Source organism: Pipistrellus kuhlii, unplaced genomic scaffold, assembly GCF_014108245.1.
Source record: "Pipistrellus kuhlii isolate mPipKuh1 unplaced genomic scaffold, mPipKuh1.p scaffold_m20_p_30, whole genome shotgun sequence".
NCBI lineage: Eukaryota > Metazoa > Chordata > Mammalia > Chiroptera > Vespertilionidae > Pipistrellus > Pipistrellus kuhlii.
Window position 1 is genome coordinate 6,067,047 of NW_023425530.1, and position 23,899 is coordinate 6,090,945.

Sequence of the window (23,899 nt, forward strand, 5' to 3'; positions counted from 1 at the left end):
ACCCAAAATCTATGTTTGGATATATCCCTTTGTAGGTAGTTAGGAATTAAAACTTCCAGGATTTATAGCTTCTGAGATTCCATATTAGACTTTACCAGTAGCCTCACGTGCAAGAGTATGGAAGGCATAAGCAAAATAGGCATTAGATTGTGGAGCCATCATACCCTATATAATAAAACCTTAATATGCAAATGGACCAAATGGCGGAACGACTGGTCACTATGATGTGCACTGACCACCAGGGGGCAGACGCTTAATGCAGAATCTGCCCCCTGGTGGTCAGTGCATCCCCACAATGGGAGCACAGCTCAGCCAGAAGCAAGGCTCACAGCTGCCGAGGACAGCGGTGGTGACAGGTGCCTCTCCCACCTCTGGGGAACGAATGGGCCTAAGTCAGCAGGTGGACATCCCCCAAGGGGTCCCAGACTGGGAGAGGGCATAGGCCAGGCTGAGGGACACACCCGCCCAGTGCACGAATGTTATGCACCAGGCCTCTAGTTTGGAGATAGAATGAAACACAGAGGCTTTAACATAGGACACCATTTCCCATCTCATTTTTTAAATTTTTTTCCTTTCCAGTCAAGAGTATCTTCAAAACAACTACAATCTGTTTGGTTTCCATTTTCTTAGAGGTACAGTTTTCCAGTGATATCTTCACAAGATTCACATCAAAGATCCACCAGAGTGGCTTTTTCTGTAAGCTGTCTTTTGTTCACCAGAAAACTAGTTCATCTCTTTATGCATGGGACTATTCCCTGGTTATTTTCTTCTCTAGGATATAACTGTATAAGATCTACTTTGTATAGGAAGCATCTTATGCTATTAATGGTGCTGGAGGGTATGTTTTGTTGATTCCCCATGTCATTCAAAGCGGCGCATAGAAGAAAAGAACGTGGAGTTTGTTTCTCTATTGCAGTGTACAGTGGTTATCTTGACGTGGTCTTTCTTTAAAAAAAATAAAAAAAAAATATATTATTGATATTCTACAGAGAGGAGGAAGGGAGAGAGATAGAGAGCTAGAAACGTCTATGAGAGAGAAACATCCACCAGCTGCCTCTTGCACACCCCCCACCGGGGATGTGCTCGCAACCAATGTACATGCCCTTGGCCAGAATCGAACCTGGGACCTTTCAGTCTGCAGCCCAACACTCTACCACTGAGCCAAACCGGTTTTGGCTTGACCTGGTCAAGCAGGTAAGCACCTTCCTCCTGTCAGGAATACTGGTTATTTTCTGTTACTTTTAGGTGACTGTAATCCTTCAGAATGGTTTCATGTGTGTTCCAGTGCATGTAATTAAAACTGCATTTTCTGTCAAACAAAGACTTCTGCACTCATTTCATACACATTTTATTAAATGTGTTTTAAGCCAGTGGTTGCCAACCTTTCGGATCTCATGGATCACCCGTGGTCTGAGAACCACTGATTGGCGACCGCTATTTTAAGCAATAGAATGTTAAGTATTATTCTGGTAAGAGGCTATGATTCCTGTTCAAGGAAACAAGACCTGTTTTTATAGTGATTGCTGTGAAGAGATAAACTGTATCCTGTCATGACCATTCATAATGCTTGTTTTCTAGAAGGTAACAACTATGTAATGAAGTGAGCCTTAACTTGTAAAAAGCTCCATCGGTGATACTAATATGCAGAGGGGAATAGTGGTCATTGTTATTTATGATTTGGAACTATGTTTTACCATTTTTAGAGATAGGGTTATGAAATGCTGTTATGAATATCACATTCTCCCTGTTTACTGATTGCTTTTTTGGGTGGGTGTAAGTTTCTTTTGGAGGGACCAAGTCTGAGCGAAGCCCACCTATGTCCACCCAGAGCAGGGACTATATCTCCTGAGGGGCCTCCTTACATAATGTCCCCTGGAAGTGGAGACTGGGATGCTACACATGCATGAGGCCCGCGGACCAGAGACAAACAAGAAGCTGAACTTGGAACCTGACAAGATGGCCAAGCTGCCCCACAACATTATCAAGCCTTTGCTGGCAGAACCAGTTCCTAGCATTAAAGCAGAACCGGCCCTGGGTAGTGTGGCTCAGTTGGTTGAGCATTGTCCCATGCACCCAAAAGTCAATGGTTGGATTCCCAGTCAGGGCACATGCCCAGGTTGTTGCTGGGATCCCAGTTGGGGGCGTGCAGTAGGCAGGCTATCAATGTTTCTCCCGTCCTCTGTCTCTAAAATTAAGAAAAACATGTAATTTTTAAAAATGGTGACATTTAAAAAAATATTTTTTTTTTTACTGATTTCAGAGAGGGAGAGAGAGAAATATCAATGATGAGAGAATCATTGATTGGCTGCCTCCTGCATGCCTCCTATCTGGGAATTGAACCAGCAACCTGGGCATGTGCCCTTGACTAGAATCAAACCTGGGACCCCCTAAGTCCACAGGCCGACGCTCTATCCTCTGAGCCAAACCGGTTACGGCTACAGCTTACCCTTTAAAAACAAGGGTCTGAGCGGCTGCTTATAAGTGAACAGATGTTCAAACCTCTCTTGTTGCCCTGACTGGTGTGGCTCATCGGTTAGAGTGTTGGACAGGAACAGAGAGGTCGCGGGTTCGATTCCTGGTCAAGGGCACCAACCTGGGCTGCAGGTTCTATCCCTGGCCTCGGTTTCCCATGTGTCTCTCTCACATGTCCGTCTGTCTGTCTCTTTCTCTCCCCTGTTCCCGCTCCCTTCCTTTCCCTAAAACGAATAAAAACGTAAAAAGAAAAACCAACCATCCCTAACCATCCCCGCAGGCCAGTTCTCACCCCCAGGCCAAAGCTGGTTCTCCCAACTGTCACTAGGAAATGAGGGGGGCGGGTCTTTGTGAACTGTCCAATCAGATGCGCAGAAGGGAAGGTGGGTGGGGCCACACCCAGCCAACCGCGTGGGCGCTCTGGGTCACGTGCCTCCTAAGCGGCAGCCGTTAACGGCCCAGGTGCGTCGGCGTCAGCGCCGGTCCCTCCGTGCCCTCAGCGCCTGCGGGAGCTGGACGGCGGCGCCGGGGCCCTGGAAGCTGGCAATGGTGAGTGAGGGCCTGGGCGTCCCCGAACCGGGACCAGGCGCTGCGGCAGGACCCGGCCTCCGGTGGGTGGTCCGGTTCGGAGTCTGCAGCTGAGGCCTCCCCCCCGGGGGCGGGGCGGGGCGGGGCGGGGGCCGGGCTGGCCGCCGAGGCCGGGCTGCGGGTCCGGTCACGGCAGCGGCGTCTTGGGCCCCGAGCCTCTCGGTGCCCGCAGCCCTGGGTCTCCCCGGGCGGGTCGGCGGGGGACAGTCGTGACTCCGTGGCTTCCTGCGTGTGTATGCCATGTAGTTCCAATATATTCCTTCCTTCCTTCCCCCCGGGACCCGTTTTCTCCTGAGTTTTCCCGGTGTGTACGGAGCGGGGTCTCAGATCCACCACCCTGCACCCTCTCCTCCCCAACCTGACAATAACGGCCTAAATCCCAAGTCCCTCCCTGTATTCCCAGACGCCAATTCCCCTTTCTGATTCAAGAATCATAATCAACTATTTGCTCTTCGGGGTTTATTTCAAACAGACCCATATTCTATTTTTTAATTTTTTTTTTATAGTTGAGAAATGTGGTTATTTTTTAAAATGTTTTTTTTTAAATATGTATTTTGCCGAAACCGTCGGCCTGCGGACTGAAAGGTCCTGGGTTCGATTCCGATCAAGGGCATGTACCTTGGTTGCGGGCACATCCCCAGTGCGGGGTGTGCAAGAGGCAGCTAATCGATTCTCTCTCATCGATGTTTCTAGCTCTCTGTCCCTCTCTCTTCCTCTCTATGAAAAATCAATAAAATATATTTTAAAAATATGTATTTTATTGATTTTTTACAGAGAGAAGGAAGAGAGATAGAGAGTTAGAAACATTGATCAGCTGCCTCCTGCACACCCCCTACTGGGAATGTGCCCGCAACCAAGGTACATGCCCTTGACTGGAATCGAACCTGGGACCCTTCAGTCCACAGGCCGACGCTCTATCCACTGAACCAAATTGATTTTGGCTAAAATGTATTTTATTGATTTTTTTTTTTTCCAGAGAGTAAGGGAAAGGTATAGAGAATTAGAAACATCGATGAGAGAGATTCATCAATCAGCTGCCTCCTGCATACCCACTACTGGGGATGTGCCCGCAACCAAGGTATGTGTCCTTGAGGGGAATCGAACCTGGGACCCTTCATTCCACATGCTGATGATGCTCTATCCACTGAGCTAAACCGGTTAGGGCTATTTTTTATTTTTTAATCTTTATTGTTGAAAGTATTACATAGGTCCACCTCTTTCCCCATTGTTTCCCTCCAGCCTGCCCTGGCTCCTATTGTCTGTGGTCATGGATTATGCATATATACATACAGGTTCTTTGGTTGATCACTTCCCACCCTCCCCACCTTCCCTATCTTCCCTCTGAGATTCTGCATTCTGTTCTATGTAGATCCATATTGTAACTTTCATTTGTCCAATGGATGGCTGTTTTAATGGAGTTTATTTTTTGTTTGTGGATATTTTACATGAGAGAAATGTACCGGAACTACATTGTATAAAATCCTTTTGCTGGGGAACTCCCAGAAAATTTCCTAGGCAAGGAACATTTTTTTTTTTTTGAATGCAGTACATACTTATGAGGTTTCTTGTTCAGTCAGCAAAGTGCCTTACAATTTTCTTGTTTTTAATAGAATTTATTGAGGTGATATTAGTTAATAAAATTATACAGATTTTATTTTTTTTAATTTTTATTTTTTATTTATTTATTTTTAAAATATATTTTATTGATTTTTTACAGAGGAAGGGAGAGAGATAGAGAGCTAGAAACGTCAATGAGAGAGAAACATCGACCAGCTGCCTCTTGCACACCCTCTACCGAGGATATGCCCGCAGCCAATGTACATGCCCTTGCCCGGAATCGAACCCGGGACCTTTCAGTCCGCAGACAGATGCTCTACCACTGAGCCAAACTGGTTTTGGCAAATTATACAGATTTTAGATACATAGTTCTACAGTACATTATCTGTTTGTTGTATTGTGTGTTTGCCACCCCTAGTCAAGTCTCCTTCCATCATTAGCCTTACAGTTGTCATCCCTTTTCTTCTCAAAGACTGGGTTTTAGTGTTTTTGCCAGATTGTTCCAGCTGGCGTGTAGTTTAACACAGAGGATAGTCCAGAGCACCTCCACTGGGCAGCCTGTGGTTAGTGACCCAAACTGAGGCTGTCTTGAGCCTGCCACGGGGAGTGCTTGAAGGCTCAGTTTGTTCTTCCTGGGGGGCCTCCCCTGCAGGTGTCCCACCTGCCCCCACCACCAGGGAGGGAGCCTTTACACTGAGAAGCTACAGCCCTGAAAGCTGGGGTGCAGGTGCACCTGGGCGAGGGGGTGAAGCCCCTTCTGAGGTTGAAGTTGTGCTTCCCCTGCGCCTGTTTCTAGCGTAGGTTGGAGTTTCATCCACAGTGCGGGTGCACTCAGAGTGTCTTTTTGTCACGTTGAGGAAGTCTGTAAAAGTCAGGAGTCTGGGTCCTGGGTTAGGGATTGTGAGTTTGGGAGTTCATTTGGGTTAGAACCTTCAACTAAATCCATTCCTTGGGGAGAGGAGGGTGGGGGAGCTCCAGACTTCACTCCTCGGGCTGCTCAGGTGTCCCTCCTCACCTTTCCCAGAGACAGATCCACCCCAGGGGTTCTTTCTGTCTCAACCTGGAGAGTCCAGGATGTAAACCTTCTGAAAGTGGCTCTCCTTCTGTCCTGTGGGAAGCAGGCTGCTCATCTGAGCTGATTCTAATACTTGTTTCTTTTGGTTCTTTGTTGACTGAATAGTGCCTTTGACTTTAGTTTCCATAAGCACTTGGCAAATTTATTCTCTATGTGGTAAATATGAATTTTGGTTTCTTGGGATTAAATATGTAAGTTGATTGAGAGAGATGAGGTTGGTAAGGCAAGTAAAGAGTGGAAATAGAATTTTTGTTCCCTTTAAGCAAGAGAACCTGTTGATATGAGAGAAATGTGTTTAACTTAACAGATTCATTTTTCTTTTTTTACATTCATGTTTTCCTGTGGGTATTCATGTCCCTAAAGAACATCTATAATAATAAGAGCATAATATGCTAATTAGATGGACATTATGCTAATTAGATGGACATTATGCTAATTAGACTGAAAAATTAGATGACATTCCGGACAAAGCTGGTGCTGGCAGCTGGGGGAAGGAAGGCCTATTACATGGATTTCATGCATCGGGCCTCTAGTTGAAATTTAAAAGGCTAAAGTAATTGATGTGGCATAACCAAGTCATTATTTCAGTTGATTTAAGAAAAGTAATCAAAGCTTACATAAATCTTTAAAATTCCTACTACCCTTTGGAATATAACTGAAATCCCTAATGCATTATAATGCGCTACTTATTCCTAACATAACACCTGTGTGAGATATAGAGAAGGGACAAACTAGGATGCAACTTGTCCTACTATTTTGGCAATAATTTTGGAATTTTTTATTTTGTATGGTATATACTTTTATAATTGTTTATGTTTAAAGGGATCAAATCCTGATAGTACTTTCCTATGTACAAAAGTTAACATTAAAGAAGGACTACTAGATGGTAAAACATGGTGTACATAAATTTCTGAGTTTTCTTAAATTTGTAGGACTGAAAAATCTAACTTAAGAAGACACGCAGCTCACATATCCTGGTCCTGTAGCAGTGTTTCTGCAGCCACCCTCAAATACACAGTTTTGATCGTTTCTTGAACTTCCTGTTAGTGTTTCTTATATATAAAGAAGTCATTGCAAATGCATATTTTTCTTACCCATGTTTGTCCTTGTAATGAGCAGTCAGACCACATTGTTTGCTATTTGCTGAGAGGTTAGGCCTCCCCTTCCCTCTTGTTGCCCACTCCTGGGCAGGCTGATGCAAAAGTCCAGGGCTCCCTCCTCTGGCACTGGCTTCAGATTGCAACCACACAAGCCCCTGTTTGTGTGTAAAATTCTTGTCCTGGCCCCAACCCTGACAAGGATTCTTTGCTTGAGCAACTTTAGTCAGGCTCCTGAACTTTCTCCTAGGCCTATCTTTGTACTTCTTGTAAAATCCAGTTTAATAGGAACCCCGCTAAGTCAAGTGATCCAGAATCCCCCACCCTCCTGTCTGACCACCTTTCATGTCTGATCAAGTTCCTCCTCCATCATCAGGTGATGTCTGAGCCCCCTGGCCTGTCTGCAGTAAGAATCCTGTTTGGTCAGTTTAGCAGGAATCCTCTAACATCAGATTCTTGTAACTTTCCATCCACTGATCTCCTGCCTGCTGTCTGGCCATGAATTCCCATTGACTATGCTGTTCTCAGAATTGAGCCCAGTCTTATTTCTCACCCACTAAGAAATCCCACCACACTGTCTCTGTACCTGTTGGAAGGTTTTGAATACAATGTGCCTTACCATCATTGAGAAGTGCCATTGAGTCTTTTTTTCTTTAACATTTCCAGCCACAATAAAATCCCAGGCGAGGCTCTTTTCCTTGCTCTCTGAAGCTTTTTCACAGCTTCTTGAGTAGCCTGCCCTTTCCCTCAAAGACCTGTATTATGTGAGTCAGCTCTCCTGGTGTGTATGTATGTGCAGCCTGTGGGATGCACACCAGCACTAATCTCAACATGGGAACCACATCTCTGCAGGTGACCATAATGTAAGGTTCCAGCTGAGAGGTTTGCGACACGGAATCCAGGCGATTAAAAGGGGGGAGGTTTTAATCTGCACTCCCGGGCGAAGCTCGCTGGTCCGAGGGTGGGCCAGGGAAGTTTGCGCCAGAAAGCGGCATAGGTACTTCTTTTACACAGCTGTTCAGTGAGGGGAGGGCGGAGGGCATGGGAGGTGTGGAATTCCTGCCTCTGCCTCGGGCCGGGGGTCTAGGAAGGCGCCAGCTAGCCAGCTGCCTTTGTCACCATCCGCCTTGCAGATGCTTGCATCGTCTCTGGGCTTCCCCTCTGCCTCAACTTAACACATAACAGTTGTGAGCAGCATGTCCCCCATGACCACCACTTTGGTCTGTCTCCTCTTGCTGTGACTTGCTCAGCGGCTCTGCTCTGAGCTGTGGTGCCCTGTGTGGCATTGCTGAGACTACCAAGCTTCAGTTTGGTGAGCTGCCAACCAGAAGGTGCAGTTTTGAGAATTTCTAGGCATTTGGGAGCAGGAGTATGGGATTGGGGCCCTCCTTACAGTGGTCCTGACTCAGTGTCTCTGCTGGGATTTATCTGTGTCAGAGTGAAGCTGTGACAGAGGCTAGGTTGGCACCTATATACCCCGGCAATAGGGGTAAAAGAGGGTAAACACACCTGTGCAGATGGCCCTATCTAGTTGTCACTTGTGAGAACAGTTATTCAACAGAGAAAGAAGAGGGGGCAGAGGAAGCCAGTAGGGGGCTGGCTGTGTCCACATCCCTGATACCAGAGGGCTCTCCAGGACCCTTAAGTGCCCCTGTTGCTGGCTCCCCCCCCCCCCCCCCCCCCAGATGCACGAAGATCCTGACCTTTGGGATTAAGGGGACAACACCCAGGGCACCCTTGTGACACAATCAAGTCATTATTTCAAATAAGTTCAGGTCCTTAAACTCTGTAAAATAACTAATGGTCATAGGGAGGCTCCTAACCTAATGGTAGTGTATTGAGGCCTCTGAGAATGTAACGAACACGTCTCACACCCTGTGGGTAGGGCACCCAGGCTGGGACTCCAGGGTTCCAACTCCCCACCAGTGCCTAATGCTCTGGGATTCTTCCTCTTAGGACAGAATGACTGTGGGTGGGGCAGGGATTGGTGGGAAGCTCAGGGTTGGGAAGCAGCAAAGATTGAAACAGAGCTAGACTCTATCACAGATAGTGAGGTCCATGTTTCTAAAGGGGGTCTCAGTGTCCTGACAGCTGCACCAAGCCCCTGACCCTGGACATAGGACACCGTTGTTCCAGTGTGGCCTGGCCTGGCCGCCCTCATGTTCTGTATTTCACTTGGAAACGGAAGCAGGAATCCTCTGTGCTCCTGTGTTCACAAAGAGCTGGGCGAACATACAGAATCAGCTCCATAGCAAACGTGCCAGGAAGAGACTGGAGCCTCTTGGGTGGAGGCTGGTTTGGCTGAATAAATCCCGCCTCATCCCTCCTGATGTCAATCAGGCAGGGGGGAGGGGTTAGGCGTGGATTTCTGTTCAATCAGAAGCTCCGCTGAAACGGCTGGGCCGACGCCCCGCCTAGGTGAGGCCCTTCCATCCACGCTCCTGGCTGGCTGGTGACCGCTTGTCCACATTCATGGTCTGTGCGGTGCTGTGGTCTGCGCTGGTCCCGGGACCCGTAGGCAGGACTCGGGAAACCTAGAAATGGTGAGTGCGGGCCGGGGCTGGTGTGCAGTCAGGGACGAGGGGCTGGCTGGCACTGGCTCTGGCGGAGTCGGGCCTCCTGGCGGTCAGGTCCAGGATCTGCAGCTGGAGTCCCCTGGGGCTTCCGGGGGCCTCGGTCCCTGCAGAATTCAGAGTGGGGGCTGGGTCGGCAGCCGGATCGAAGGATCGAATGTACTATTTCCCTCTCTGTCCGGGAGGCTCCGAGTCCAGCCTCACCTCTCCCCAGATGTTGCGGTGACACAGGGAGGGTCATCTGAGGACAGTCGTGACTCAGTCTCGGGTTTGTGCTTGAGAGATTTGTGGGGACCCCGATCTCTTTTTCCTCAGGGGACGCCCCTTTTCTCCCGAGTTCTCATTTTAGTGAAACAGGGTCTCAAATCCAAAACCTTGTCCCCGAGCCTATCTCCACCTGGGGCTGGAAATAAGTCCCTAAATTTCCAGTTCCTCCCAGGCAGTTCCAAGGCCAGCTATCCCTGTTTGAGTCACAGCTACTTGTCCTCTGGGGTACATTTCAAAAAGACGATTTTAATTGTTTATCTCTTTTTACAGAGTAATGGAATGCTCTTATTTAAATTAAAAAAATGGATTGAATTAGAGATAGGAGAAGGGGGGAGAGAGAGGGGAGGGGGAGAGAGGGAGGAAGGGAGGGAGGGAGGGGGAGGGGGGGAGGGGGGGAGGGAGGGAGGGAGGGAGAGAGAGAGAGAGAGAGAGAGAGAGAGAGAGAGAGAGAGATTGAGAGAGAGAGAAATGGATTTTGCTGCTCCACCCATTCGTGCACTCATTGTTTGCACATGCTGGAAGCAACTGATGGAATTCTCTTTTTAAAAGATTTATATTTGCGGATATTTTGCATGAGAAAAGCTGCAGAGTCCGGGAAAGCTGGGGGAGGGAGGGAAGGAGAGTGGGGAATACAGCTGGAGAAGGGCGTGCAGGCAATGATGAGGCCCTTTTTGAGCCTGTGGAGTGGTTCCTTAGGCCTAGACATTTTAAGATCTTATGTTGAGTTTTGCATCCGCAGTATGATTTGTGCACATGGAGAAAGGCAGTAAAGATCAGGGTTTCTGTCTTGGAGACAAAGGGTTTGTGATTGGGGAGTTCGTTTGGGCCAGAACCTTAAACTGAATCAGGCAGAGAGTTCTTCACTGTGAGAATGGAAGCCTGGGGAGGGAGCACTGCCACGCTCACAGCGGAGGGGAGGGAGCACTGCCACGCTCACAGCGGAGGGGAGGGAGCACTGCCACGCTCACAGCGGAGGGGAGGGAGCACCGCCACGCTCACAGCGGAGGGGAGGGAGCACCGCCACGCTCACAGCGGAGGGGAGGGAGCACCGCCACGCTCACAGCGGAGGGGAGGGAGCACTGCCACGCTCACAGCGGAGGGGAGGGAGCACTGCCACGCTCACAGCGGAGGGGAGGCTGTAGAACTCCCAGAGTTCATTCTGGGGGCTGCTCAGGTGTCCCTTCACACCTCCCCAGGGACTGACCCGCTAGAGGTTCTATCTCAGTCCAGGAGTGTGCGGCCCCCATGCTTGGGATTATGTTCGACTTTCTGAAGGTGGATTTCCTTCTGAACTGTAGGAAAGCAGACTGCTTATCTGTCTTGATTGCAATATTTGTGTTTCATTCCTTTGGATTTCTTTCAACAGTGAACATCACAGCCCTTTAATTCTAGTGTCCAGTAGCATTTGGGCTTTTAATATGTAATTTGAATGAGAAATGCCTTGCGCATAAGGATAGATAATTGTGGAACCAAATAGAATTTTGATTCCCTTTAGCAAGAAAAAGTTAAGATGTGAGATGGATGTTTTAAAATTCTCAGGGTTTCCTTTTTTCTGCTTTTTGGTCAGTGTTTGTATGTCCATGTCTCGTGAGAACTTTTACAATTGGAAAGGCGATATCATTCCTAAGGCAGATGATTACCTATTTCAGTGGACACTGGGGAAAAAAACAATTGCATTTTTGTATTTATTGATATGAGGAAAACACCTCAAGACTTATGGAAGTCTAAATTTACTAGTTTATTTCAGGACTTAATTCCAAATCCCTTAGGCATTATAATACATTCTGATTCCTGAAAATATCCCCTGTGTTCAATATAGTAAGGGACAGACGGATCATAACACATCTCATTCTTTAAAAAAAAAAAAATATAAAAAAAAAAAATATATATATTTAATATATTTAATTGATTTTCCACAGAGAGGAAGGAAGAGGGATAGAGAGCTAGAAACGTCGATGAGAGAGAAACATCAACCAGCTGCCTCCTGCACATCCCCCACTGGAGATGTTCCCGCAACCAATATACATGCCCTTACCAGAATCGAACCTGGGACCTTTCAGTCCGCAGACCGATGCTCTATCCACTGAGCCAAACCGGTTTCGGCACATCTCATTCTTTTTATCAGAAAGGGATTTGATGCTGAGCACAAAATATAATGTATAGATGAAGTGTTATGGAATTGCACAATTTGAACCTGTATAATCCCCCCCCCCCTTTTTTTTTTATTAAATTATTATCTGTGTACATATTTTAACATTGCCTCCACCCCCCATACATACCGTTCCTCCCCAGAGTTTTGTGTCCATTGGTTGTACTTATATGCATGCATACAAGTCCTTCGGTTGATCTCTTATCTCCCCCAGATCACTCTACCCTCCCTGTTGTAATTTGACAGTCTGCTTGTTGCTTTACTGTCTCTATATCTATCTTTTGGTTCATCAGTTTATAATGTTCTTTGTTATCTATAAATGAGTGAAGTCGTGGTGTTTCTCTTTCATTGACTGACTTATTTCACTCAGCATGATGTTCTCTAGTTCTATCCAGGTTGCTGCAAATGATGAGAATTCCTTCTTTTTTATGGCAGCATAGTATTCCATTGTGTAGATGTACCATAGTTTTTTGATCCAGTCATCTGCTGATGGGCACCTAGGCTGTTTCCAAATCCTAGCTATTGTAGATTGTGCTGCTATCCTAGGGGTGCATATATCCTTTTTGATTGGTGTTTCTAGTTTCTTGGGATATAATCCTAGGAGTGGGATTACTGGGTCAAATGGGAGTTCCATGTTCAGTTTTTTGAGGAAACTTCATACTGTTCTCCACAGTGGTTGCACTAGTCTGCATTCCCACCAGCAGTGCACGAGGGGAACCTGTATAATTTAAAAAAATATATATTTTATTGATTTTTTACAGAGAGGAAGAGAGAGGGATACAGGATTAGAAATATTGATGAGAGAGAGTCATCGATTAGCTGCCTTTTGCACACCCCCTACCGGGGATGTGCCCGCAACCCAGGTAAATGCCCTTGATCGGAATCGAGCCCGAGACCCCTCAGTCCGCAGACCGATGCTCTATTCACTGAGCCAAACCGGTTTCGTTAACCTGTATAATTTTGTTAACCAGTGTCACCAATAAATTCAATAAGAAGGAAAAAAGAAAGGAAAGGGATTTGAAAATATTTTATGGCTTTCAGTTTTATATCCATTAATGTTTAAAGCATTAAATCTTAAAATGGTATTCTGTATAGAATTGAACCTGGGACCCTTCAGTCCACAAGCTGATGCTCTACCCACTTAGCCAAACCAGCTAGGGCTCTCTTGCTGCTTTTAACATTCTTTGTCTTTAACCTTTGACTATTTACTTATTTATTTCTCACTCTAAGAATGAGGGTATTTTTTTCCATTGATTTTTAGAGTGAAAATAGAAGGGGGAAGAGAGAAAGAAACATCAAGGTGAGGGAGATGCATTGATTGGTTGCCTCCCACATGTGTCTCGCCGTCCATGTCTCAGGAGCCTTGTCACCATTCACAGCTGGATGTTAGGAGGCCTGCTGTTCTTTGTTCTGCTGCTCTGGCTAGGGTCACCTCTCACTCTCCTCACCCCTACAGCCAAGATATCCCTTCACCCTTGGCCTGCCACTCATGAGAGCTGGTTCAAAATCTCTCCCAACCTCACCCTCCTTACCCGGCTGTAGGTTTCTGCCCTTCCTTGTTAAAAGTCTCCTCTTCAGCCTTAACAGGTTTGGCTCAGTGGCTAGAGTGTCAGCCTTCGGTCTCAGGAGTCCCAGGTTCGATTCCAGTCAAGGTCATATACCTTGGTTGCAGGCACATGCCAGGTGGGGAGTGTACAGGAGGCAGCTGATTGATGTTGCTAACTCTGTCCCTCTCCCTTCCTCTCTGTAAAAAAATCAATAAAATATATATATTTTAAAAAAGTCTCCTCTTCAGCTAGTCTTCAGTTGGTAATTCAGGGTGAGTGCTCCTCAATTTAATTTTTTTTCCAGTTTGGTTCTGGGAGGTTAAAGAAAGATCCACCTTCTGCTGCCATCTTTCTAATATGGGCTTTGTTTAGTTGCGTTAGGCATAAGGTTAGATTATTTGAGATTTAATGGGCAAAATTTCTGGTCCATATTTCATTTATGAAAATTAACATCCTATTAATTTTTAAATTATTTTAACCAAGATTTGCTTATAATTAAAATGTTTTTAAAAAAAATAAATTCACTGTTATTTAAAAAAAATATATTTTTATTGATTTCAGAGAGGATGGGAGGAGAGAGACAGAAATATAAATGATGAAAGAGAATTATTGCCAGGACCGGTTTGGCTCAGTGGATAGAGCGTCGGCCTGCGGACTGAAGGGTCCCGGGTTCGATTCTGGGCAAGGACATGTACCTTGGGGGTGTGCAAGAGGCAGCTGATCGATGATTCTCTCTCATCGATGTTTCTATCTCTCTCTTCCTCTCTGTGAAAAATCAATAAAATATATTAAAAAAAAGAGAAAGAATTATTGATCGGCTGCTTCCTGCACATCCCACACTGGGGATCGAGCCCACAACTAGGGCATGTGCCCTGAATGGGAATCGAACTGTGACCTCCTGGTTCATAGGTCAATGCTCAACCACTGAGCCATGCTGGGCAGACTAATTCATTGTTATTTAAAAAAAATTTTAGCAAAAAGACCACATGTTGGGGAAAAAACACTAGTAATTTTGCCAACATAAATAAATATTATGTACTTACAACTATAGTCTACATATTTAAATCCAAGGGTCATCAATCAGAAACAATGTTTGGTGAATGATTAGCACATGATCACACCACATCTCCTGAGGTAATTGGTTCTGTTGTCCTGCAGTTTTAATGTGTGTAAGCCAGTGTTCCAGTGTGTGCTTCGCCATGCCCCAGCCATGTGTGTTTGTCTACTTGTGGTGACTGGTTAATGCATATACTTACTAGTCCTATTCAGTATAAATTTAAAATTACTGTACTACATATAGATAACTTTTCTGTGAAGTTAAACTTTTCATACATACTAAATTTTAATTAAACATGTCTACGTAAGTAAAAACAGGTAAATCTGTAAATTTTTTAACATGAATTTGGAAAACTGACTTTATTATATGACAGTCTTGCAGCTTTAATGGACACCCTCTTGCCCAAATTGATCTGTTGTATCGAGGTTTTATTGTATAGGGATTTTGTGGTGTGAGTTGTCATGTCTTCATCGAATCTAAGCTGGGAGTTCCAAATAACTTTGTAGATAGAGAAAGGAAGAATTTTGTCTGTGATAAATATTACACAAGATAAAAGCAGTGCTTCTCCATAAGAATGTTTCCATTTAGGCAGCTGCCTCTGATTACACGCATACTCCACAGATGTTGTGGGCTCAGTTCTAGGCCATCAAGTAAAATCAGTGTCTCAGTAAAGCAAGTCATTTGACTTTTGGCTTCCTGGTGTAAAACGAAGTTCTGTTTACCTGTTAAGTATGTAATAGCTTGTTGAAAGGATCAGTGTACATAAATTTAAAAAATACCTTATTTCTAAAAACGCTAACCATCATCTATACCGTCAGTGAGTCATCATCTTATTGCTGGTGGAGGGTCTTGTCTCAATAGTGATGAAAACACAGTAACTACCACGTACAAGAAAGCAAAGTTAAAGTGAGCTATGTCTGTTCTCCTAATGGCCTGGAGGACTTTACTGCAGTATGTATGACCATCTAGGCTTTGTTGAAAATTGGCATTCCACAAGCCTGTTGGACTCTTTGGTTTTGGTAATGGGAGTAGAAGAAAAAGTTTCCAGTTCTTTCTACTGGAACATCATGCAAATGTGACCTTGTTTTTTGGAGTCCTATAAATGGTGAATAAAAAAAGATGAATTTTTTAATAAGATATCGATGGTCTGAAAATTATAATATTTATTTAATTTGTAAAGCATTTTTGTCATTCCTCCAAAGTATCTGAACCCTGCCATTTAAAAAATATGTAATGTGGTTACAGTAAAAATATGTTGATAATTTCCATGTGTTTATGATGGTGTTAAATTTATAAGAAAGTGAGTGTGGGGATAGAGAGTAAGTTTTTGATGATAGAGTCATAGATGAAGTGTTTGGAAATGGGAGACTCATACATAACCTTCCTATAAATGGAGTCAGAGTGTACAGTGCTTCAGTCTCACTCATCCTAATGGACACATATTGGGGATGTTTTAGGACTCGGTGGCCTTTGAGGATGTGGCTGTGAACTTCACGCAGGAGGAGTGGGCCTTACTGGATCCTTCACAGAAGAAACTCTACAGAGATGTGATGAGGGAAACCTTCGGAAATTTGGCCTTCTTGGGTAAGGATGGTGACTTTCCTTCACTTTATCAATTAGAGAACAAGTGTTTCTTACCATCAACATTGTCCTAAGATGTTAATGTGGAAAGGGAGGACATTGGTAAATAAATTGAGCATGGTCACAATTCAGTATAGAAATAGAATCTAATAATTTTCGTACAATTTCTAATACATTGAAACCAATTTTCTGGGTCTGCTTCTTTAGGTAAAAAATGGGAAGATCATGACATTGAAGAAAACCAGGGAAGAGAACAAAAGTGAGTCACACAACAAAAAGCACTACCTCACATGAGAAACCTGTTAGGCTATAAAATTTTCAAAAGAAGCAACCAAAGCAACCCTTGCTACATATGACAAATATTCAGTGTTTGCAAACTAGTTTATATGAAACAGCATTAATAAATACTATACATGAATATCACTTTTTTGCTATATTTTAACTATAGTTAGTATACATATTATATTTGTATTAATTTCAGGTGACAATATAATAATTTAACATTTTTATACCTTATAACACAATCTCCCCACTAATTCTAGTAATTATCTTTCACTATTAAATTTATCATCCTATTCCTGACTTTACCTTTTTCACTCATTCCTCCTATACCCTCCCCTCTGGTAATCATTCCTTTGATCTCTGTTTCTAGGAGTCTGTTTGTTTTTCTTTACTTGTTTTGTTTTTATAGATTCCACATCTAAGTGAAACCATATGATGTTTGTCTGACTTGTTTCACTCAGCATAATACCTTTTAGGTTGTTGAAATGGCAAGATTCATTTTTGAAATAGCTAAGTAATATTCTGTTCTATTCTATTCTATTCTATTCTATTCTATTCTATTCTATTCTATTCTATTCTATCCTATTCTATTTTGTGTGTGTATGTATGTACCCTCATAGGGTTCTAGGTGGGACAGCCTTGTGTGTGCATTCTGCCTTTCCCTTCTAATCCTGGTGGGGCTTCGTTTTGTGCTCTTAGCTTAATCTTTTGCTTTACTGTCCGGTATCAGCAGGGTGTGGTGGGCCTGCTTCATATGATTGTCTCCCCACCATCTTCCCTCCTCTCCAGGTTGAGTAGGCCTGCTGTGTGCACACAGCTCCACTTTTCTAGTTTTGCTCCCTCCCTGTGCACTCAGCTGTGTCCCCCTCACTCTACATGGCTAGCCATACGTGTGTGCCCTGTTGCTCTACTTGCCCTCTGTCAGAGCAGGGTTTGGGCACGCCCACTATGTAGGCCTGCTTCTCAGTGCCCTGCTACTTCTGGGTGGAGCAGCCTTACATATGCACACAGTCACTTGTCGTGAATTCTGTACACAGTCTTGCTGGTGTCCTGTTGGCAAGTACCACAGCATTAGCTCACTCCTCTCTCCAGGTGGGGGAGCCCTGCCTGTGCATGCAGTAAAGTGGGTGTACACAGCAGCACCTTCCTATACTTGCTGAATCAATTTTCCCCGTGGAAGGATCCCCATGTATGTAAGCTGTGGTCCCCTCCTGTTTCTGTTGTATTAGCTCTCTGAAGGGTAGCTGAGGACATGCTACCACGCCCTGCAGATTGGCCAGAAAACCTGGATGGCTCTCTCACCCACTATGCACATGCTGAAGGAACAGCTAGTGATGCTCACCAGTTGCTTTGGTTCCGGATTGTGCCCTCAGCTCCCGGAGAGCTCTCGTGGTTCCCAACTTCCTCTCTGAGGTCTTTCTCTCTTGCTTGTGCAGAAGTATTCAGCTGACTCACTGTTGTCTCTCAGGAGTAATCGCTGCTCTAAATATCAGTGTACATTCCGTGTATTGGGAGGGGGTGAGTTCAGCAGCGAACTAGAATGTCATCTTAAACCTGCCTCTGAGTATCACTGAATTGATAATAGCAAGGGTGAAGCTGTCCCTACAGCTTTCAGTGTATTAAATTCAAACGGTATGCACAAGGCAGAAAATCTATGCTTTTGCTAGAAATCATAAAAATGTTCAAATATTCCACTAATATTAAATTCAGTAATTAAAAATCATTAATAATTTGCTTATTTTTTTTTTACAGAAGTCTTATGTTAGAAAGACTCGGTGAAGGGGAAAATGGTAGTCAATATGGAGAAAACTTCAGCCTTAGTCCAAACCTCAATCTCACCAAGAAAACTCTTTCTGGAGTGAAACCATGCTTATACAGTGCATGTGGGAACGTCTTTATGCATCGTCCATCCCATAATAGTCACGTCAGACGTCATGCTGGACACAAGCCCTCTGATTATCAGAAGTGTAAAGAGAAGCCATATAAATGTAACATATGTGGGAAAGCCTTCAGTTATCTTCAGTGTCTTGAAAATCATAAAGGAACTCACAACGGAGAAAAAACCTCTGAAAGTAAGGAATTTGAGAAAATCTTTAGTTCCTCAACTTCATTGCAAATTTGTGAGAGAAAGCACCCTGGAGAGAAGCCTTATCAGCGTAGACACAGTGGAAAAGCCCTCAGAAATTATCAAAGTTTTCAAAGCCATGAAAGAAGTCATACTAAAGAAAAACTACATATATGTCAAATATGTAGTAAAGCATTCACATATTTTAGTAATCTCCAAATACATATAAGAACGCACACTGCAGACAAGCCCTATGAATGTAAAGAATGTGGAAAGGCTTTCAGATCTTGCAGTTCTTTACTACCACACAAATGGACTCACACAGGGGAGAAGCCCTATGTGTGTAAGGAATGTGGAAAGGCATTCCGATATTCTAGGTCCTTGCAAACACACGAAAGGTCTCACACTGGAGAGAAGCCCTATGTGTGTAGGCAATGCAGTAAAGCATTCAGCGATATCAGTTATCTTCGAAAACATGAAAAAACTCACAGTGCTGAGAAACCCTATGAGTGCAAGAATTGTGGAAAAGCCTTTAGATCGCCCCGTTACTTAAAGTCACACGAAAATATTCACACAGGAGAGGAACCTTATGAATGTAAGGAATGTGGAAAAGTCTTCAAATCTTTCAGTTATTTACAAACACACCAAATTTCTCACCCTGGATGCAAACGCTATGACTGTAAGGAATGCGGAAAAACCTTCAGCTATTACAGTTCCTTACAAATACATGAAATATCTCACACTGGAGAGAAGCGCTATGTGTGTACAAAATGTGGTAAAGCACTCAAGTATCTGAGTAACCTTCGAATACATGAAAGAACTCACACTGCAGAGAAACACTATGGATGTAAGGAGTGTGGAAAGGCCTTCAAATCTTACCGTTCCGTACAAGCACATGAAAGAACGCACTCGGGAGAGAAACCCTATGTGTGTAAACATTGTGGTAAAGCCTACGTTTCTCACAAATCCCTTCAGAGACACACAAAACTGCATACTTACGATAACACCTTACCAATGTAAGGAATGTGGGAAAGCATTCACTCGCCTTAGTTTATATCAAAGACATGAAAGATTTAAAACTGGAGAGAAAGCCTATGAATGTAAGCAATGTGGTAAGACCTACACAGCACACAATTTCTCACCAGATGGGAATAAACTCATACTATACAAATACCCTATGAATATAAGGAATATGGAAAAGCCTTTGTAACAAACTCCTGTGAAAATCACAGGTTGTGAGTGCACAGTGGAGAGTAACCATATATGGTCTAAATTTGGTTTTCGAATGTCTTCCATCTTGAACAATTCAGTTCTCAACCAAGTTATTTTCAGAAAAATGCTTTGCTTGTTGCCCTGGCCAGTATGCCTAAGTGGTTAGAGCCATTGACCCATGCACCAAAGGGTCGTTGGTTCCATCCCTGGCTCCGGTTAGGGCACACGCACCGGGCAACCAAACCAACATCTCACATGGATGTCTCTGTCTCTGTGTCTTTCTCCCCCCTCTCCCCCATCTCCTCCTTCTTCTCCCTCTCTCCTCCCTCTCCCTCTCCCCTCCCTCCTCCCTCTTCTCCTTCCCCCCTCTACTCACTCCCCTCTCCCCCGTTTCTCCCCTCTCCCCTGTCTCTCTTCCCTCTTTCTTCACCCTCTCCCTCTCTCCCTCCCCCTCCCCCTCCCACATCCCTCCTTCCCTTTCATTTTCTCTTTTAAAAAAAAAACAGTGGAGAACTAGATTTCAACAACAAATACATGGTATCCCAAAAACGGAACCACACTTTAACAGCTGATAGCTCAGTTGATGTTTCTTTTCAGCCAGACTAAGCTTGGAATAAAGTAAATGCATCCTAAAATGCTACTGGAAGTTTTACTAGAAGTTTGAAAATGCAATTGAAGTACAAATACTACCTTTATAATTATTCAAAGTATGTATACATTTTGGGCGGGACATTTAACAGCTGACAACTCAATTTTCACTCCTTTTCAGTTTTAAGTGATTTGAAGTAAGGGGTGAAACCAGGTTAAGCTTTGAGTAAATAAAATTTATCCACTAGACTTTTTTTTTTTTTTTTTTTTTTTTTTTTTTTTTTTTTTTTTTTTTTTTTTTAAGTTTACAGTAAAAAACCAGCAACAGAAATTGAGGGTGCACAAATACTGAATGAAATGATTCTTGATGTTTACGATTCCATTGCTTCACATTATCAGCAATGCTGTTCATCAGTTTGCAAATAGGCATTGACCAAAAAAAAAAAAAAAAAAAAAAAAATTCATTTCTGTAGATTCTATTACATTTAAAAAATGAACTGTATGTTGAAAACTGACTTTATAATCATTCTAACTCTGTATATATTTTGGGGGGACCCTATCTATATTTGAAAACAAGAAAAACAGTTTGGTGTAACTTGGAATTTACCTAGTAACCTTGTCGTGGTTATCTGTAGTCCATTATATGCATTCTTCCTTCCTTACTCCCTTTTTGGGGGTAATGGGTATAAAAGCCCTTTTCCATTTTCCTTACAATATCAGTGGGGTAAAGTTTGTGAAAGAATATATTGTTGTGTGAATTATATTCCATATTTTGTCCCTTTTAATTTTTTTCTTGACTGGCATATGTTGAATAAATTTTTATATAAAAAGAGAGTCCTGTGATAAAGGACAAAATCTCTAGAGTTGGAGATATGCCCTCTATGCATAATATTAAGAACTAGACTTTCCAGAATTTATTTCCACTATGATTCCACAGTAGAATTTACCAGTAACCTCACTTGCATGGGACTTGGAAGGCAGAAGCAAAAATAGCGTTAGATATTGGAGAGCCACCATATAGGGAGAGAGACAGATAACCAGGTGCTATGATACACCATTTCCTAGCTAAACTTTTAGAATCTGTTTCCATCAAGAGTATTTTCCAAACCACCAATTGTTTGATTTTTATTTTCTTAGAGGTGTTTTCCACTGACCTATTTCAGCCTTTCATGCTTGTATTCTATGATTTCCCTCTGGTTATATCCATATAAGCTCTAATTTGTATAGGAAACAGCTTTATGCTGTTATTGTGTTAGTATGTTTTCCTGATTCACCATGCTAGCTACATTGGTGCAGTCAAAAGGAACGATATGGGTGCTGCTTTCTCTGTGGCATGTGCAGCGGCCGCCTTGACTCAGTCCTTCCATATAAGAATATGCCCCTTCCTCCAGTAGGAAGACTGGGTGTTTTGTGTACTTGAAGCTGAGTGTAACCCCTCAGTATGTTTTCATTGTTTGAATTTTATGTGATTAATCAATAAAAAATGTTTTAAAAAAACGTGCATTTTTCTGTCAAATATTTGTGGATTTTCAAATACACTGCATTTTTCTCAATCATATGAGTTCAGGTGTATTTTTACTAAGGTAATTTTAAAAAAAATATGTTGGAATAACTGGTTAATATGTTTCTGGTGTATAAATTTAAAGTCATAAAGAAATGTGTATTTCATTTTGCAGGCAAACCTTATTTTTTCCTTTTTTGGGTGCATTTTTTGTCTCTAATTTGTTTTCATAATATAAAAAAACATAAATCATGGTTTTCTCATTACCCTCTTTTTATGTGATCCACAGGATTGCACCTGTAGCCAAAAAGAGATGTAGTCCTCACATCTGTTAGAATGGTAATTATTATTATTATTATTATTTTTTAAAAAATATATTTTATTGATTTTGTACAGAGAGGAAGGGAGAGAGATAGTTAGAAACATCGATGAGAGAGAGTCATCAATCAGCTGCCTCTTGCACACCCCCTACTGGGGATAGAATGGTAATTGTTAATAAGACTAGTGTTGGAGAGGATGTGAGGAAAAGGCAACCTCTGCAAACTGCTGATGGAACAGTAAATTGGTGCAGCTACTATGGAAAACAAATTTTTTTCTAAAAAAATTTAGAGTACCATATGACCCAGCAATCCTTGGGTATCTACTTGAAAATTTTGAAAACATTTGTAAAGATATATGTGCCCCTGTGTTCATTACACAATAGCCAAGACATGGAAAAACCTAAACGTCTTTCAACAGATGATGATAATGAAGATGTGAACATGTAAAAATGAAATACTATTCAGCTATAAAAGATTAAATACTGACATTTGTAACAGCATAGATGGATCTTGAAAGTACTAGTATGCTAAGTGAAATAAGACAGAAGGCCAAGTACTGTGTCATTTCACTTTTATGTAGGATTATAATACAAAAAGCACATGAACAAACTAAGCAAACTAAACAAATGCATAGGTACAACAGAATGATGGTTATCAGAAAGGGGAGGGAGATGGAGTATAAAGAGGGTAAAAGGTATTAAGTATATGATCACAGAAGGAGACTAGCCTTCTAGTAGTGAGTATATAATAGATTATACAGATGTATTATAATAAAGTACACCTGACTTTTATGTAATATTGTTATCCAATATTACCCAATAGATTTAATTTAAAAGGAAGTGTAATGAATTCTAACAAGAATGGCCACAAACCATAAATGACTGTCCCATGTAATAGTAACAGGGTGCCCAAAAGGACTTTTAATAGGATTTTGGGTTAATGGGATTGGTTCTATTTTTGATTGCTATGCAAGGAAGCAAGACTATTTTCTGTATTGAATGCTGAGGAGGTAAACTTTATCTACCATTGGTAATCATAATTGTTTCCTAAGAGATAAAACCAATGTAGTCAAGCTCAAGTTAACTTATAAGGATCTCCAGTCAGTGACATTAGAAAGGAGAGAGACTATTGGTCATTGTTACAATTTGGAACTATATTTTTAGAGATATGAGCACAAAATATTCTCTTAAAAATATATATATATTTATTGCTTTTTTACAGAGAGCAAAGGAGAGAGATAGAAACATCGATGAGATACATCGATCAGCTGCCTCTTGCACACTCCCTACTGGGGATGTGCCCGCAATCAAGGTACATGCCCTTGACCAGAATTGAACCCGGGACCTTTTAAGTCCGCAGACCGATGCTCTATCCACTGAGCCAAACCGGTCTTGAGGAGCACAAAATATTCTTAAAAATGATCCACAAGCCCTGCTATCTATTTCACTATTCATAGGTTTTTATTCACATGCTTAGACTTCCAGCACATGTGAAATTTGGGAAACAAGTAATGGCTACAACTTTTTATAAAGAGCAAAGAAGTTCAACTTAAATGTTTTTACTAAAAAATTACATATTGGATGGGTTTTGTTCAAATGTGCACCACAACTGTTCTTTTGAGTTCTATCTTATGATGGCAGCATTACTTGCTACAAATTTGGGGAAACTCACAAACTAAAATGTTATGTACATGTGTATTTAATTTACTATACATATAGAAAGTGAATGACACATTGGGTTTTATATGATAGAATGTTAAAATCTCCTGAACCGCCTCACCTGTTTGGCTTAATGGATAGAGTGTTGGCCTGTGGACTCAAGGGTCCCAGGTTCGATTCTGGTCAAGAGCATGTACCTTGTTTGCAGGCACATCCCCAGTAGGGGGTGTGTAGGAGGCAGCTGATCGATGTTTCTCTCTCATTGATGTTTCTAACTCTCCCTCTCCATCTTCTCTGTCAAAAATCATAT

At 42.8% G+C, this 23,899-nt stretch overlaps 1 protein-coding gene across 1 annotated transcript; it reads left to right on the forward strand.

Moving 5' to 3' along the window:
• Window positions 1-2,921: 2,921 nt before the first annotated feature.
• Window positions 2,922-19,868, forward strand: LOC118731231 (zinc finger protein 14-like). The gene is given in 5 exon segments (XM_036459648.2): window positions 2,922-3,021; window positions 15,840-15,966; window positions 16,171-16,222; window positions 17,998-19,315; window positions 19,317-19,868. Coding segments are annotated over 5 exon segments (1,704 nt in total). The 5' UTR covers window positions 2,922-3,018; the 3' UTR covers window positions 19,521-19,868.
• Window positions 19,869-23,899: the final 4,031 nt, after the last annotated feature.